At 56.4% G+C, this 17,787-nt stretch overlaps 1 protein-coding gene across 1 annotated transcript; it reads right to left on the bottom strand.

Moving 5' to 3' along the window:
* Window positions 1-85: 85 nt before the first annotated feature.
* MVD (mevalonate diphosphate decarboxylase) lies at window positions 86-11,256 on the bottom strand. The gene is made up of 10 exons (XM_024233208.3): window positions 11,093-11,256; window positions 6,675-6,745; window positions 5,942-6,056; window positions 5,463-5,609; window positions 4,137-4,336; window positions 3,688-3,762; window positions 3,231-3,449; window positions 2,722-2,837; window positions 1,420-1,528; window positions 86-721 (listed from the first exon to the last, which is right to left on the bottom strand). Exons 1-10 carry the CDS (start codon window positions 11,160-11,162, stop codon window positions 641-643), a joined length of 1,203 nt encoding a protein of 400 aa, XP_024088976.1. The 5' UTR covers window positions 11,163-11,256; the 3' UTR covers window positions 86-640.
* Between the last annotated feature and the right edge of the window lie 6,531 nt (window positions 11,257-17,787).

The following is a 17,787-nucleotide window of genomic DNA, read 5'->3' on the forward strand; positions in this document are numbered from 1 at the left end:
GGACTCCCTGACAGGTCCCAGGGTCACTCAGAGCAGCAACCCCGGGATGCTGGTTTACGAAACAGAAAAACAGCAGGAGGCAGGAGGCAGCAATGCTAGTTTATTCCCCACGGCCACCGGGGCCGCACTGGTGCCCACTCCTGCCACCATTCCAGCCACACCTAGGCCTGGGGCAGGGTCTCAGCAGAAGTGCCGTGGGCAACCACCATCTGAGGCATTTGGTGGTTTCCTGAGGCCCAAGGAGGCTGCTCCCAGCACAGTGACCCCTTCCCTGGTCCGTTGGAGGGACACCACCTCCCCACTGAGCTCCTGTCTCAGAGAACTGGGCGTAGCCAGAGCGGGGTGAGAAAGCCCTTCAGCCCTGCTGCACCGAGGCTCTGCCAGTTCTCATACCCCCACCCCATCCCATCTTGGCAAGGCGCTGGTGCAGCTTAGGGCAGCTGAAGCACTCGGCGGGGACCTCTCCTGACACCTGGGCGGCCGCAGGACTCCCTGCACTGCCCCACAGCAAGCTGTCCATGGGCCCGGGGTCAAGCCACCACCCACATGTCCCAGTAGTCCGGCCAGCCCACCACACCCGCTCCCTAGCTCTGGCGAGGCCACCCCTTCTCCAAGCGGCGTGCGGTCCCTGCTGAGGCAGTCAGGCAGCTGGCTTCGGCAGGCCATCAGGACCCAGAAGGTGGGCGCAGGGGTCATCCAGGATTTGAGGCCCTGGCCCCACCTGGGGGTAGAGATCCATGTCAGGTCACCAGAAATGGCAGCACCTCATCCTGTGCCCAGCATCTGTAGGGCCGGACACAGGAGGGTAGTGGTGTGCCCCCGCCCTTCCAGTGGGTCCTGGTCAGAAGCTAAAGCGCCTGAGTGGTGACACCCACACGTAGCTCCTGCAGGCACAGCCGCCCCTGCCAGCTGCGAGCCCCCTGCCCTGGGCACTGCTTCTGTCACAGGGTGGACAGAACCACAGAGCCTGGGAACAGGCAGCCCTGTGCACGCAGCCCCTGAGAGGAAGGTGGAGGCAATGGCTTGGGCGGCCGTGATCACTGGATGCAGGCTTGGCTCTCGGAACAGGTCAGAGAGCAGGAACCCCGGTCTGCTGGGGCGGTTGAGGTGGGGGGACCCCAGCAGCCCCCACCCCAGGCGCTCCCTATTCAAGGGGCTGATGCTCCCCACCTGTCTCCCTGGGAGCCTGTGTCAGACTCACCCTCCCACCCCCCAGCGCAGCCCTGCTGCTCTGAGCATCGCCAGTGGCCTGTAACGTCCACTTTGAGAGCAAATGAATGGACAAAGGCGTTCTGGCCTCCTGCCTGAGACACGGTAGGGACAGGGAGCCGCGCTGAGCCTGCAAGGGCCCTGGGGGCTGGGCGGGCCCCCCTGGCAGGAAAGGAAACCCCGGGGTACTGGCTGAGCCCCAGGCCTCACCTGAGTGGCAATGATGTATTTGACCCCACCGGGGGTCGGCTCCATGGCCAGCGCAGCCTGAAGCTCAGCTGAGAGAGGAGCCGGCCTCACCTGCAGCCCCTTCAGAAACCTGGAAAAGCAGGGCAGGGGCACGGTGAATGCATCCATTTCTCTAAGCGTCTACAACAGTCTACAACAGGCAAGTCCAGAGATGGGAAGTGCATTCCTGGCTGTCAGGGCTCAGGGAGGGGGAGACGGCAGGTGGCTGCTATGGGGACAGGTTTCTTTTAGGGGTGATGAAAAAAGGAGGTGGCTTGAGGTGGTGGCTACACGACCCTGTGAATGTCCTCAACACCACAGGATTGTACACTCTCGAATGGCTGAGACAGTAAATTTTAGGTTATGTGGTAAACGGCTATGCCCAGGCTGTACCCACGTCTGGCCAAGGGTGCTGCCAAGCCCCATGGGGTAACAGCTCAGGGAAGTGCCCAATTCAAGCTGGTGCGTTCATCACTGCGTTCTGCAGAACAGCGAAAGCCTGCAAGCCCCACCCGGAGCAGCAGCCACGAGCCTGGTGCTTCCCAGGCGGGCAGTCCTGGGGTGTGGGTCTGAGTCCATCCCACAGGGCACGCCCCTGACCATTAGAAGGTATTATTGCTCCACCCGGGACGGATGCACGTCTCCACACACTTCCAGACACGCTTAAATGGAAGGCACCTCTCACACTGAGAATAAGACACCATTAAAACACGGGAGGGAAGAAATCAACAGCCGCAGGGCGTAAGGAGGCCGGGCCAAGCTGTGCACCGAGCAGGGCATACATGGGGGCTCTGTGGCGCCAAGATGCAGCTGCCGGACCCCACCCAAGAAAAAACACCCAACTGCAGGGGCGGGGTCAACACCCGGTGGCCTTGACTGGCTCTAACTCGCTTCGGTAAGAAGGAAATCAGGGGCTTTGACTCCTTTCCTTCAAAATGTCGGACACTTATACACACATCTGGGAGTGCATGTGTATTTCCTAAGCCACTGTTCTATAGGATAAGGTCCTGCGGGCTCCCGAGCTGCAGGGGACGCCATCTCTCAGGAGGTGGGAGACCCGGGCATTGCTCACACACGCGTGAGCCGCCTCTTTCTTCCCTGTGGACGTGGGCTGTGGGATGGCTCTATGGGGACACCCTGCCCGTGGCTCCCACGCTCCGGGGATTGCCGCCTGCCCTGGGACTCCCCATCTCAGTGCCACAGCCTTCAGGTGCCTCCGTCTCTTCCGACCAGAGTTCCTGGCACCGTCTCCCAAAAAGGAGGAGGGGAGGGGTCCACACTCACGTGTCTCCATTCGAGCCTGGGGGAAAGCTGTGCCTCACAGCAGCCACAAACTCAGCCACAGTGTCGTCCAGGGCGAAAATCACGGCATTGGGGCCTGCGTCAAAGGTGTACGCCACCTGGAACACATAGCAGTCACCCTGGCTATTCACGTGGTGCCTGGCCCTTGTCCCCCCAACCCTCTAGTCTGCCAGGGGGCCTTGGGCTCTCCAAGAGCTCAGTCTAGGCCCTCAGGGCCACACTGGAATGGAGCTGTGACCCCAAGTGCCTGGTACTTGACACCTCTGCCTGTGAACCCAGGAAAAAGGTGGTGGGGCCGTGACCCGAGCAAGTCAAGAAACAAAATGAAACAGAAGAACCCGGATGGTCAGTGAGCTTCGCACACAGCAGGGCCGAGCCTTCAGACACAGATTGCCCTGCACGCGAGTCCCGGGGCCGTCTCCACAGCAGCACAAGCCTAGACACGCGCTACAGCGCGAGAGCACGGCCTCTGCCCTCCCGGCCCGCGTCACCTTGGTGTCCCCGTGGTGGGCGTTGAAGCGGTGCACCAGGTGGATGATGCGCCAGGAGATGGCATTGAGGTAAGAGATGGGTGGGAAGGTGTCGAGGCAGGTGGCGTGGAACTGGTTGCTGTCCTTCATGGTCAGCTGGGCGAAGCTGGGGAAGTCTCGCTCCCGGATGCAGCGGGCCATCTCCGCCACACGCGCGGGCACCACGGAGTCAGCCCGGAACTGCAAGGCACAGGGTGTTTCCCATGGAGCCGCTGGGGGTCTCGAAAACAGAGGGTTCAAGGAGAGACTCCGGGGTTGGAGGACCGGCTCAAGCCCCATCTCTGCATTTGGCTCCTCCACCTGGTCTTGGCGGGGCTGCCGCAGGTGTGAGAGCACTCGGGCCCAGACAGAGGCTGAGGGCAGAGCCGGTCACAAGCGTGACTCCCAGGGCCCCGGGACTGCCCGCTCCTGGCCTTACCCGCAGCAGGGGGCTGGTCTCCACACTGGCCCGCATGCCCACAGTACTGCCTGTCAGCTTCTTCTCAGCGCTCACCTGCACGAGGGAGAGACAGCCTGGGCCACACCCTGCAGGGGGCCAGCCCCGAGGACCTCAGCCCCAAACACTCTGCCCTCCCTCAGCCAAGGTAGGCAGCGAGGGTGGGAGTCAGTGCCACCTGCCTGACCACGGAGGCCTCCTGGCCACAGCAGGGCTGATGCAGGGGCAACTTCTAGATCCCAATGGGTGGTGGCGCCCGCCGCATGGGAGCGCTTCCTGAGCACTCAACCACGCTTCTGTTTCTTCAGCCCCCACTGACCCCAGCAGCCAAGCAAAGCCTGGATGGACGCCTTCGCTCCTGCTCCCAGCAGCAGCCCTGACTAGGGACAGAGGCCACCTGGCTGCTGCTCCACCCGCCCCACCCCACTCACCACAAGGATGAGCACGCGGAGTTCAGGCCAGTGTGACTCGGGGGCCACTTGCCAGGCGATGCTGTCCTTCCCGTCAGCCTGCTCTCCCATCTGCCACTCCACAAAGCCCCCATACAGGCTCCGGCAGGCGCTGCCGGAGCCCCGGCGAGCCACTTCTGAGAGGTCACTCTCCACGCCATAGACACGGGCCAGGGTGTAGGCTGCAGGCATGCGGATTCGGGGAGGGTCCTCAGAGCTGCCTGCGCTGTGCTCCCTGACAGCTCACTGCCCTGGGAACGTCCCACACCCCACGGCAAATGGGGATTTCCAGATGACAGGGCTTCTGGGCCATCAGCCTTCGAGGCCAGCATTCACCAGCCCAGCCATCTGTCCCCCACCTCCACTAGTTCCGCTCTCGGACACTCTCTGTTCACGGCCTGCAGAGCTTGTGGCCTGCGACAAGGGCAACAAAAGGTACCTGCGGCAGAGCAGGAAGCCCCCTGGAAGGGGGGAGAAAGGCCCCCGAGGACACCCAAGCTGGGCTTTGAGGGTGAGAAGGAATTTTAAGGTTGTGTGGGGCAGGGACTGAAGCCAGGACAGAGCTGGACTCCACAAGACGTGCCCCCTGCCCACCCAGCACAGGAGCCACCTTCTCCCCTCCTTCCACAGGACTCCAGCAGGGCAACCCCACCCCAGGTCTGGTCACCCACCCTGGTCACTGAGGGTGGTTCAGGGAAGGCACTGGAGCCCAGCTGGGCCAGGAAGCATCATCCCTGGAATTGAGGGGTGAAGATGGTGTGAGACACCACCGTGGGGACAGGCTCTGACACTGGGTGGGAAGCTGCCAGAAAGTGGCCTGGGGCTGGCAGAGAACTGGGTCCAGCGGGGCCTGCAACCAGCTGTGCCCATTGGAATCCTCAGTTACGTGAGCCACAAAATCATCGCTATTTTAGGTCTGAGCCAGTTTGAAGTGGTTTCTATCACTGACAATCTAGAGGGGCTCCACATGGAGCAACTGGAAGATTTTTTTATTTTTTGTAGAGATGGGGGGATCTCACTATGTGGCCCAGGCTGGTCTTGAACTCCTGGCCTAAAGTGCTTCTCCCCCATCAGCCTCTTAAGTACTGGGATCACAGGCGAGAGCCCCACGCCAGCTGCAACTGGAAGATGAAAATGTTCAGATGTGCTCTGGGAAGAGACTGAACAACTCCAGAGAGGCCAGGGAGGCCTGGGGTGAGGGGATGCTCTTTTAGCCACGCCCAGCAGTGGGCTCCCTGACCCGGGAAGAGCATGAAGTAGCTCCTGTGCCCACAGCCCAGAACCCCGTGGGTCTCTGTGGGCACCCACCTAGGCAGGCATAGCCCGCCGCCGAGGAGGCCAGGCCGGCAGCCGTGGGGAAGTTGTTCACTGATGCCACATGCACCTTGAAGCTGAGGCTGGAGGGCAGCGGGTCCCCATCCCGTGAGTTCCTCCGCTTCTGGGCCAGGCAGCGGACTGCAGAGACAATGAGACAGCGTGTGGCCCAGCCGTCAGCACCCTGCCCGCCGTGCTCCTGCCCACCTGCCCGGGGTCACAGCTGAACACCAGGCCTCTGCCTGCCAGACTCCTCGTGGAGAGTTTCTTACCCAGGAAAACCCCAGATAGACCCAAGCCCAGCTGGTCATTGAGGTGGGCCACTGCCTTGGAGCTGGCGGCCCAGCAGGCATGTCTGGTTCCCAGCCACGCCGCCTGCTGCCTCAGGAGGGGCACAGAGGCAGAAGCACTTTCTGGACGCTCGGACCCTGCTGACAACAGGGAGGGATGGGCTTACAGGGACCCCAACTCACTCTCCCGCAGGCAGGCCTGGAGCCGCGGCTGCCCCACGTCCTCCTCCCGGCCATTCAGCCAAATCCGGTCCTCGGTGAAGTCCTTGCTGATGATGGCCGTCGTGGTGGTTTTTAACTGAAAAGGAAACCCAGGGCCACCTCAGAGGCCAGCATTGAGGACCGATGCCAGCCAGGTACCCCTTTCTACTGACAGAGCCTCGTGGCTGCCCACTCGAGCAAGGTCAACCCTGCTGAGGGCAGGGGGGGAAAAGCCAGTCTCAGCTGGGCAGTGGGGAAGCCCGTGGGGGATGAAAGCGTGGGCCACACCTTGTGGAGCAACCAGGCCTTGTCCTGAATAAAGAGACGGGGACTCCCAAGGGAGCCCCTGGGGTATGGTGTGCACATGTGTGATGAGACCTGGGGGCATGTGTGTGCTGTGCTCAGCTCTCCTAATACTGGGAGATGGAACAGACACTGTGTGCTGGCTGGGAGTCGTCGCTAAGCCATCTCATCCTAGCCTTTAGGTAAAAAGGTACTAATTTTTTTTTGTTTCAGAGACAGGGTCTTGCTCCGTCACCCAGGCTGGAGTGCAGTGGCGCGATCATGGTTCACTGCGGTCTCCAATACCTGGGCTCAAGAGACCCTCCCAAAGTGCTGGGACTGCAGATGTGAGCCACCATACCCAACTGTACCAACTGTTCTACAAACGTTCTAGAAATGGCACTGTGGTGTTTAGTCGTCAGTCCACACATACCTGGTCCTGGTGCAGAGTGACGCTGAGAGAGGAGTTGATGGGCAGAACCAGCTCCTCATCGCGCTTGCCCCCTGTAATGAACAGCCAAGGCCAGGCCGGTGGGCTTCCCGGCCCACCGTCCCCCAGTGTTCCCCACAGGTGCCCCTACCTCCCACCCACGGCCCCCAGCCGCCTCAGTCCTGTCTTTCACCGCACAACCTGTGTGCCTGTCCTCCTGCTAGACCCCGGCCTGCAACAACTGCTCCCACCCCACTGAGCTCAGGCTCCCAGAACACAGCTGGAGGCCAGCCAACCTCCCTCCCCGCTCCCTGCTCCTGCATTGCTTCTACTCCACCATCTGTGAGTGCCCAGGTGCGGATCGCTCTGACTGCGGCCTGCCTCCCCTCCATCTTCCCAAACAAAAGGAGCCCAGCTCTGAGAACTCCTCAGATCTCACTGCTCATATTCCCCAGGAACATCCAGGATAAACCCCTTTCTGCCCAGCATGGCCATGGGACAGCAAGTGAAATCAGCCTTCCGGAAAGCCCGAAAGGAAACGTTTGCCCTGGGAGCACTGCGCAGTGCTTCAGCTGAAGTCTTATTTCACGGTGTCTTCGCTAAGCACACAATCTGCTCGGTTTTGTGCGAGGGGAGGTCTCTGGGGACGGCGGACAGTTCCAGGGGTGATAAATGTGGACACCTGGCAGAGAACCACGCCCTGCAGTTCGCAAGGCTCTTTCACACACAGCACTGAGCGGCCCTCCTTGCAGGCGGACGCGGCTGCCCTGACAGGCCAGGCGAACCTCTGCTTTCAGGAAGGTGGGCCAGGGGTCTTCTCCCTCTTCCTCCCACCGAGGACAACTAAGACCCTGGACCTCACAGGTGAGACTCTCACGGGTGACAGAGGGCGGCTGCGGGACAGTGCAGGGGGAGCCCCCCGGCTTTCTTTTCTGCCTGCCCTAGACCTAGCCCTGCAGAAGCTGGAACTGCCAACCAAAGCCAGCCCTCCCTAGCAGGACCAGGAAGGGCAGCCTAGCAACACAGAAACAGACTCCTGGCCGGGCACAGTGGCTCACACCTGTAATCCCAGCACTTTGCAGGCCGGGCGCAATGGCTGATGCCTGTAATCCCAGGACATTGGGAGGCCGGGCGCGGTGGATCACACCTGTAATCCCAGCACTTTGGGAGGCCAAGGTGGGCAGATCACCTGAGGTCGGGAGTTTGAGACCAACCTGACCAATATGGTGAAACCCCATCTCTACTAAAAATACAAAGATTAGCCAGGCTGTAGTGACGCATGCCTGTTATCCCAGCTACTCAGGAGGCTGAGGTGGGAAAATCGCTTGAACTTGGGAGGCGGAGGTTGCACTGAGCCGAGGTGGCACCACTGCACTCCAGCCTTACTTACTCCAGCCTGGCGACAGAGGGAGACCCTTTCTCAAAAAAAAAAAAAAAAGAAAGAAAAAAAGAAACAGATTCCTCCCACACTCCAGGCTGGAACAGTGCCCTGCCCCCTTTCCCTCCCTGAAGGAGCGGGGACTTTCACCTCCCCAGGAGTCGGCGGAGAGCACACGGGGGCCTGGACTCCCCTGACCTGCCGGCTCTTGTCAGAGGCCAAGCAGACACTCAGGAATTCCTGAGGGCCTGGTGGGGATGGGGCAGCGTTGGTGGGGAGGGGAACCTGGACTTCTGCCTCCTTGTCATGAGCCAGCACCCCCTCCACCAGCGCGCTATCAAAAACCAGCTGAAATGTAAGGTTTAAAGAAGACCAGAGTCTCTGAACGTTACAAGAAAATGGACAAGTTTCCATAAATATCACTGTTGGTGAGGCGCAGTGGCTCACACCTATGATCCCAGCACTTTGGGAGGCCGAAGCAGGCAGATCCCTTGAGGTCAGGAGTTTAAGACCAGCCTGGTCAATATGGCAAAACCCCGTCTCCACTAAAAATACAAAAATTAGCCGGGTGTGGTGGTGCACACCTGTAGTCCCAGCTACTCGGGAGGCTGAGGCAGGAGAATCGGTTGAACCCGGGAAGCGGAGGTTGCAGTAAGCTGAGATCACACCATTGCACTCCAGCCTGGGTGTCACAGTGAGAGTCTCTCTCAAAAAAATAAATAAAATAAAAATAAAAGGCCAGGCGCGGTGGCTCACGCCTGTAATCCCAGCACTTTGGGAGGCTGAGGTGGACAGATCACAAGGTCAGGAGCTTGAGATGAGCCTGGCTAACATGGTGAAACCCATCTCTACTAAAAATACAAAAATTAGCCAAGTATGGTGGCACGTGCATGTAGTCCCAACTACTCGGAAGACTAAGGCAGGAGAATTGCTTGAACCCAGGAGATGGAGGTTACAGTGAGCCAAGATTGTGCCACTGCACTCCAGCCTGGGTGACAGAGCAAGACTCTGTCTCAAAAAAAAAAAAAAAAAAAAAAAAAGCAGAAGAGAAAATCCAGAAATAGACCCACACAAACATGCCCAGCTGATTTTTTTTTTTTTTATTTTACAAAAGTGCAAAAGCAATTCAATAGAGGAAGGATAGCCTTTCTGGGCTAACTGGACAACCTTGGATCACAGATTTAAATATAAAAGGCAATCCTATACAACTTGGAGGAAAGCAGAAAATCTTCAGGACATAGGGCTAAGCAAAGAGGTCTTAGACTTGACATCAAAATTGATACACTGAACTTCTTTAAAATGAAAAACTGGCTCTTTGTTAAGAGGACAAAAAGATTAGCTAGTTTGGGAGACAATACCTGCAAACCACATGTCCAACAGAAGACTAATATCTAGAATACATATTTTATTTTTTTTTAGTAGAGACGGGGGTTTCACGATGTTGGCCAAACTGGTCTCAAACTCCTGACCTCAGGTGATCCACCCACCTCAGCCTCCCCAAGTGCTGTGATTACAGGCTTGAGCCAGCGTGCCCAGCCTAGAATGTGTAATGAACTCTCAAAACTTATAGTAAAAAAGCAAACCATCCAGTTAGAGCATGGACACAGAACATGAAGAGACATTTCACCAAGAAAACCCACAGATGGCAAATAAGCACAAAGAAAGATGCTCCACATCACTGGCCAATAAGGAAACACGAATGAGGACCACAGCACCCTGTCAGCACATCCCTAGCAGGACGCGGCTAAAATGAAAAACAGCAACTCCACCAAATGCTGGTGAGGATGTGGAAAAGCTGCATCATGATAGGGATGCAAAATAGCCCAGCCACTCTGAAAAACAATTAGACAGTTTCTTAAAAAAAAACAGTATATATATATAATATATACATGTATATATATACACACACATATATCTATATAGGTGTGTATATATATATATACACACACACACATACATACATATATATATATATATATATATATATATATATAAAAACACATACATACATAGAAAGAGAGAGAGAAGCATATATATATCTACCATCTGATCCAGCAATCGCACTCCTGGGCATTTATCCCAGAAGAATGGAAATGTATGTTCACACAAAAACCTGCACACAACATTTTATGGCAGCTTTATTGGTAAGGGAAACACAAAATAATTAGCCAGTCGTGGTGGTGGCTTCTGGAAAGAAAAGAAAGAAAGAAGAAAGAAAGAAAGAAAACCTCAGATGCTCTTTACGGGGTGAGGCCTTGGCTAGAGGGTGGTCCATGGATTCCACGGACTGGCTCAGCAACAGAGGGGCAAAGCACTGATACAATCCTCGGGCACGTCCACATTCTATGCTGAATGAAATAAGCCAAACTCAAAAGATGCTGGGTGGGCCACATAACTGTGATTCCAGTTTCAGAACATTTTGAAATGACGTTACAGAAATGAGTGGTCAGTGGTGGCCAGGTAGCCCCGGCGCGAGGGGAGGGGCGGGGCTGTGAACGCACAGGTGCGGACCGGCCTCTCCCGCACGGATGTGGGCCTGCGGGCCCCCCAGTTACCGCTCCTTGGAGGTCACCAGTGGGAGAAATGGGGCGAGGGAGGGACACAGGGTGTCGAGCTGGGGGGCAGTGGCGCGATCTCGGCTCACTGCAGCCTCGACCTCCCGGGCTCAGGCCATCCTCCCGCCTCAGCCTCCCGAGTAGCTGGAGCCACAAACGCGCACCACCACGGCGGATTCTTACGATTCATGGGAATCGATGATTGATTATTTCGATAGTTAAAGTTCGGTAATCGCTAATGGGCAGGCGCCAGGTGACCCTGCAGGGGCGGCAGCCGTCGCGGGGGAACAGGTGGCGCCGAGCTCGTCACGCGAAGGAGCGCGCGGCCCCGCCGGACCACCGCCGCGCCCCTCCTTAAGCCTCAGTTTCCCCGTCTGTCGAGGCCCTGGAAGGGCAGGACCGAGCGCGCCGCCGAATCAGCGCGCGACCCCCGCGTACCCGGCCTCGCTCCCGGCCATCCCCGTCCCAGGCCGGCCCGCGGCACTCACAGTACTTGATGACCGCGATGTTGACCGGCGCGGTACAAGTGACTGCCGCCAGCGGCTTCTCCGAGGCCATGGTCCCACCGCGCGGCGTCCCGGGCTCCACAGCCACTTACGGCCCGCGATCCCACCCCAGAGGGCTCTGCCGCCTCACGCGCTACCATAGGATTGGCCCGTGCGAGCCCGGCTGCTCGCGCGCCGACCAATCAGCGGCGAGTCGGGCGCACGCATTACCTCTCAGCCAATGGACGGGATCGGACGATGGGTTGCTGACGTGAGTCCGCCCCACCCGCGGGGTGCGCACGCCAAGCCTGGGGCGGGGTGTTGTCTGCGCAGGCGCCGTGTGCGCAGGTGCCTGGCGTCCGCGTCGGCGCCGCAGGGTCTGGGTGCGGAGCGGTGGGCGCCGTTGCCTGTGGGGGTACCTGTCTGCTGGTGCTCTGCGGGGCTGTGCGGCAGCTGTGTGGGGCCCGGGAGGAGCTGTGCGGGGGGCTGTGCGAAGGGCTGTGAGAGGCGCTGTGCTGGGGGCTGTGCGGAGACCTTGAGGCGCTGTGCGGGGTCCGTGAGGCTCTGTGTGAGGCGCCGTGTGGGTGACTGCGGGGGCCGTGAAGGCTCCGTGAGGCGCTGTGTGCGGGTTGTGAGGCGCTGTGCGCGGGTTGTGAGGCGCTGTGCGCGGACCATGAAGGGGCCGTGGGGCGCTGTGTGAGGCGCTGTGCGGGTGCCGTGGGAGGCTGTGCAGAGGCCGTGGGGCGCTGTGTGGGAGGCTGTGCGGTGTCCGTGGGGCGCTGTGTGGGAAGCTGTGCGGGGGCCGTGGGGCGCTGTGTGGGAGGCTGTGCGGGGGCCGTGGGGCGCTGTGTGGGAGGCTGTGCGGGGGCCGTGGGGCGCTGTGTGGGAAGCTGTGCGGGGGCCGTGGGGCGCTGTGTGGGAGGCTGTGCGGGGGCCGTGGGAAGCTGTGCGGGGGCCGTGGGGCGATGTGTGGGAGGCTGTGCAGAGGCCGTGGGGCGCCGTGTGGGAGGCTGGGTGGGGGCCGTGGGAAGCTGTGCGGGGGCCGTGGGGCGATGTGTGGGAGGCTGTGCGGGGGCCGTGGGGCGCTGTGTGGGAGGCTGTGCGGGGGCCGTGGGGCGCTGTGTGGGAGGCTGTGTGGGGGCCGTGGGGCGCTGTGTGGGAGGCTGTGTGGGGGCCGTGGGGCGCTGTGCGGGTCTGAGGGGAGGGCGGGTCGCGCTGTGCTCTCCTTGAAGCTCTCGGATGGCCCCGCTGGGTATGGGGGTGCACACAGGCCCGAGGTCAGGCGCTGGAGGATGTATCCCGGGATCCACTCTTAACCCGGCAGCCAAAGGCACCCTGTCCCGCCGCCCACAGCCTTCTCCGAGCCGTATCCTGGGCCAGGGTTCCCCGACGGGGCTCACGTGAAAGACCCCGGGGCGGGGAAGCCCTGCAGCACGGAGCTGGGTCCATCCTGCATTAAGGTGGGCGTCTCAAATACCCCCTCTAAGGCCCTGCAGGAGCAAAGCCTTGCACTGGCTTGTGGCGCTTGTGTGTGCATTGACTTCTCCTGTGAAACATACAGGAAACATTTAAGCGTGCCGTTCCTCATGCCAATCATGTGCCACGCCCCCACTATTTCTAGAATTTTCTCATCCCAAACAGAAACTCTGTCCCCTTTAAACAATAACTTCCCATTTCCCCATTCCCCTTTAAAATTTTACTTTTAGTTTTTAAATAGCTCAGATTGGCTGGGCAAGGTGGCTCACACCTGTAATCCCAGCACTTTGGGAGGCCGAGGTGGGCGGATCACGAGGTCAGGAGTTTGAGACCAGCCTGGCCAACATGGTGAAACCCTGTCTCTACTAAAAATACAATAATTAGGTGGGCGTGGTGGTGCATGCCTGTAATCCCAGCTACTGGGGAGGCTGAGGTAGGACAATTGCTTGAACTCAGGAGGCGGAAGTTGCAGTGAGCCGGGACGGCGCTGCTGTACTCCAGCCAGGGTGACAGAGCAAGACTCCATCTCAAAAAAAAAAAAAAAAAAAGCTGAGATTTCAGAAAATACGGGAGTATGCAGTGTGAAGTGTTCACTCTGCCCGGCCACCTAGTTCTATTACCAGAACCATCATACTTATAATTTCTTTATTTTTTTGTAGAAATAGAAAAAAATTGTTTTTTTCTCACTCTGTTGCTCAGGCTGGAGGGCAGTGGTAGGATCAAAGCTCCATGCAGCCTCGGCGTCCTAGCTCAAGGGATCCTCCTATCTCAGTTGGGACTACAGGTACACACCACCATGCCCGGCTAATTTTTTTCTTAATTTTTTTGTAGAGATGTGTGGGGGTCTTGCTATGTTGCCAGGCTGATTTGAAGTCCTGGCCTCAGGGAACCGTCCCATCTCAGTCTCCCAAAGTACTGGGATTAGGTGTGAGCTACTCCACCTGGCCTGTCAATTCTTTGTGTATTTTTTCGTTGACGTGTGTAGTACAAGCACATAGCGTGTTCTCCCACCTTGCTTTTTCTACGTACCTGCTTCTTAGAGATCATCCCAATTTAGTAAAAAGCTTCCTTGTTTGTTGTGTAAATATACCTGGTCTGTCCTGATGGACAGTTGGGTTGTTACTATAAACTGCTTTTCTACATTGTTTGTGCACATGTATTTCTGCAGGAGGAATTCCTGGGAGTGGAATTGCTGGGCCAAGTGGGATGTGCCTGAGTACTTTTGATAGCTGTTGGCAAGTCGCCGTTTGTGGAAGTCCATTGATTACTCAGGTCTCTCTGCGAAAGTCTGAGAGTGCCTGCACGCCTTCATCAGCACAGTGGGTCACCTCCCAGAGTGACAAGTGGGGTCTCACTGTTTTCAATTTGCATTTCAGATGGTTGTTATTTTTAATTTCTCTTGCAATCACAGCCATTTTTCCATTTTATGCAAAGCCACTAAATCCTGTTGAAGAGCTGATGTGGACTGTCTCGGCCTATAGTCAGGGTGTATTCCCTCAGCTACTCAGAGAGAGTGGGGCTTCCAGTCACCTCCTTCCTTCTGCCACGCTGTGATGAAAAAGAAGACACAGGCCTGGCGCTTTGGGAGGCCAAGGAGGGCAGATTGTTTAAGTCCAGTAGAAAAAAAAAGAATTTATTTTTGTTTAGAGACAGGGTCTCACTCCGTTGTCCAGGCTGGAGTGCGGTGGCACCATCAGCTCACAGCAGCCTCAACCTCCTGGGCTCAGGTGATCCTCCCACTTCAGCCTCCCGAGTAGCTGTGATAAGTGCCACCACTCCTGACTAATTTTTATTTTTTATTTTGTAGAGATGGAGGTCTTACTGTGTTGCCCAGGCTGCTCTTTTTTTTTTTTTTTTTTTTTTAGATAGGGTCTCGCTGTGTCACCCAGGCTGGAGTGCAGTGGGGCAATCATAGCTCACTGCAACTTCTGCCTCCTGGTTTCAAGTGATTCTTGTGCCTCAGCGTCCCAAGTAGCTGGGATTATAAGCGTGTACCAGCAGGCCTGGCAAATTTTTGTGTTTTTAGTAGAGATGGGGTTTTGCCATGTTTGGCCAGGCTGGTCTCAAACTCCTGGCCTCAAGTGATACGCCTGCCTCGGCCTCCCAAAGCACTGGGATTACAGGCGTGAGCCACCATGCCTGGCGTTTTTATTATTATTATTATTATTATTTTATTTTTTGAGACAGAGTCTCGCTCTGTCACCCAGGCTGGAGTGTGGCGCGATCTTGGCTCACTGCAACCTCCGCCTCCCAGGTTCACGCCATTCTCCTGCCTCAGCCTCCTGAGTAGCTGGGACTACAGGCGCCCACCACCACGACCGGCTACTTTTTTTTGTTATTTTTAGTAGAGACGGGGTTTCACTGTGTTAGCCAGGATGGTCTCGATCTCCTGACCTTGTGATCCACCCGTCTCGGCCTCCCAGAGTGCTGCGATTGCAGGCGTGACCCACCGCGCCTGCCCCTATTTTTTTGTTTTAGATAATCTCTATTGATTATGACTAAATAGAAATAAGGAATTCTCTTCCATCTCCCAATCACATACCTTCTTATCCTATCCCTCCATCAGCATTCCTTATTTTCATTATTACAATTATCTAAGTCATACTCACAGTTGAGCCATGCAGCAATGGGTGCCGACAGTGTGCTTGTGGGCAGACTCCCTTATTGAGTGGAGAACTAGGATGAACTACCGCCCTGAAAGATGTCAGACGTCGATCCCCGCACTGACGCCTGTAGCCCAGGCTCTCCTGAACCTCAGCCTGTATGTGTGTTGAAAATAGGCCAGGCATGGTGGTCCATGCCTGTAAGCCCAGCAGCACTTTGGGATTTGGGAGGACTGCTTGAGGCCAGGAGTTCAAGACCAGTCTGGGCGACATAGCGAGACTCCACCATCTCTACAAAAAAAAATTATTATTATTATTATTTTTTAGACAGTCTTGTTCCATTGCCCAGGCTGGAGTGCAGTGGCGCAATCTCGGCTCACTGCAACCTCCGCCTCCCAGGCTCAAGTGATTGTCCTGCCTCAGCCTTCCAAGTAGTTGGGACTCCAGGTGTGCACCACCACACCCAGCCAATTTTTTTGTATTTTTAGTAGAGACGGGGTTTCACCGTGTTAGCCAGGATGGTCGTGGTCTCGATCTCCTGACCACGTGATCCACCCGCTTCAGCCTCCCAAAGTGCTGGGATTACAGACGTGAGCCACCGCATCCAGCCTACAAAAAAATTTTTTAAAAATTAGCTGGCTGTAGTGGTGCACACCTGTACTCCCCGCTACTAGAGAGGCTAAAGCAGGATGATCACGTGAGCCCAGGAGTTCAAAGCTTCAGTGAGCTCTGATCACACCACTGCACTTCAGCCACAGGCATGGGTGCTCTGCTGAGTATGGTATGGGTAGGCTGTGTGTGGCCCTGATTCATGAGGGGAGAGGGTCTGGGAGATGAATGGGAAGCCAGGCAGCTGGAGCCCATGGGCGGGCCCTGACTCGTGTTGGGGCAAGGAGGGGAAGCCCAGCCAGGGCTGAGCATGTCCTGCCTGGCTCCAGGCCTGCAGCCCTGGGGGTTTGGCCCGGACAGGCCAGCAGAGGGGCCCCGAGCACAGCCTGCACAGCATCCTACTGCTGATCCCCGGGGCTTCCTGCTTCCTGGCGTTTCCTGTCCTTTCCCCATGCCCAGGCATCTGGGACTTTGAAAAGTCAGAAAGCGACTGGAAAGGAAGGCATGTGTCTAGCTTGCTCTATATCTGCCTTGCATTGGGAGGCCTCAGTGGGAATGTTTTTCTGGAAGCCGCCAGCAAATGTGAGACACCATCAAGCCAGGCGATTGGAGAGGTAAAAAGAAGCAAGGACTCAGGGAATATGGGCATTTTAAAAATGAAAATTTAAATTAAAAAAAGACAAGGAAATATTTATTCCAGAGGAGTTTACAATTCGGTACTTTTTTTTAACTTTTATTTTAGGTTTGGGGGTACATTTGAAGGTTTGTTACATAAATAAACACATGTCACGGGAGTTTGTTGTAAAGATTATTTCATCACGCAGGTACTAAGCCCAGTACCCAATAGTTATCTTCTCTGCTCCTCTCCCTCCTCCCGCCCTCCACCCTCAAGTGGACCCCCGTGTCTGTTGTTTCCTTGTGTTCATAAGTTCTTACCATTTAGCTCCCACTTATAAGTGAGAAGACGCAGTATTTGATTTTCTATTCCTGCGTTAGATACTTACTTTTTATTTTTCATTTGTTTATTTTGAGACAGGGTCTCACTCTGTTGCCCAGACTGGAATGCACTGGCAAGGTCATTGGCTCACTGCAAACTTGGCCTCCTATGCTCAAGCAATCCTCCTGGCTTGGCCTCTTGAGGTACTGAGATTACAGACTTAGCCACCACACCCAACCGATTTTTTAATTTTTTGTTTTTTGTAGAAACAGGGTCTTGCTATTTTGCCCAGGCTTGTCTTAAACTCCTGGGTTCAAGTGATCCTCCCACCTCGGCCTCCCAAAGTGCTGGGATTACAGGCGTGAGCCACCACGCCTAGTCTTCTCCTCTAAACAAGAGTCAGTAGAGAAACCTGGCTTCCCCACAGGACTGCTTGAGTCCAGATCTCAATCCACTGTCTTTCTGCAGCTCCTCCCACCATATCACCCCACACACTGGCCCCAATATAAAAAGCAGCACCATATTTGCTGTCCTGATCAGATACCCTACTCTGACTTCAAAGTCAAAGGGGCCGGTCACGGTGGCTCACGCCTGTAATCCCAGCACTTTGGGAGGCCGAGGCGGGCAGATCACTTGAGGTCAGGAGTTCAAGACCAGCCTGGCCAACATGGTGAAGCCCCCTCTCTACTAAAAAATACAAAAATTAGCTGGGTGTGATGGCATGCACCTGTAGCCCCAGCTACTTGGGAGGAAGCTGAGGTAGGAGAATGGCTTGAACCTGGGAAACAGAGGCTGCAGTGAGCTGAGATTGCTCCTTGCTCCATTGTGCTCCAGCCTGGGTGACAGGGGAGACTCAATCTCAAAAAAAAAAAAAAAAAAAAAAAAGCCAGTTGCAGTTGCTCATACTTATAATCCCAGCACTTTGGGAGGCTGAAGCATGCAAATCACCTGAGGTCAGGAGTAAGACCAGCCTGGCCAACATGGCAAAACCCCCTCTCTACTAAAAAATACAAAAATTAGCTGGGTGTGGTGACATGCACCTGTAGTCCCAGCTACTTGGGAGGCTGAGGCAG

This window comes from Pongo abelii, chromosome 18 (genome assembly GCF_028885655.2).
Source record: "Pongo abelii isolate AG06213 chromosome 18, NHGRI_mPonAbe1-v2.0_pri, whole genome shotgun sequence".
In the NCBI taxonomy this organism is placed as follows: domain Eukaryota; kingdom Metazoa; phylum Chordata; class Mammalia; order Primates; family Hominidae; genus Pongo; species Pongo abelii.

What these genes read in the sequence shown, in the direction of transcription:
- MVD (XM_024233208.3), bottom strand. Translation starts at nt 11,162, where the DNA reads ATGGCCTCGGAGAAGCCGCTGGCGGCAGTCACTTGTACCGCGCCGGTC. An exon ending in CCAGGCCTGCCTGCGGGAGA is followed by an intron (nt 5,610 to 5,941) that starts GTGAGTTGGGGT and finishes TTGTCTCTGCAG; the next exon opens with TCCGCTGCCTGGCCCAGAAG. An exon ending in TCCGCGTGCTCATCCTTGTG is followed by an intron (nt 3,763 to 4,136) that starts GTGAGTGGGGTG and finishes TCCCTCGTGCAG; the next exon opens with GTGAGCGCTGAGAAGAAGCT.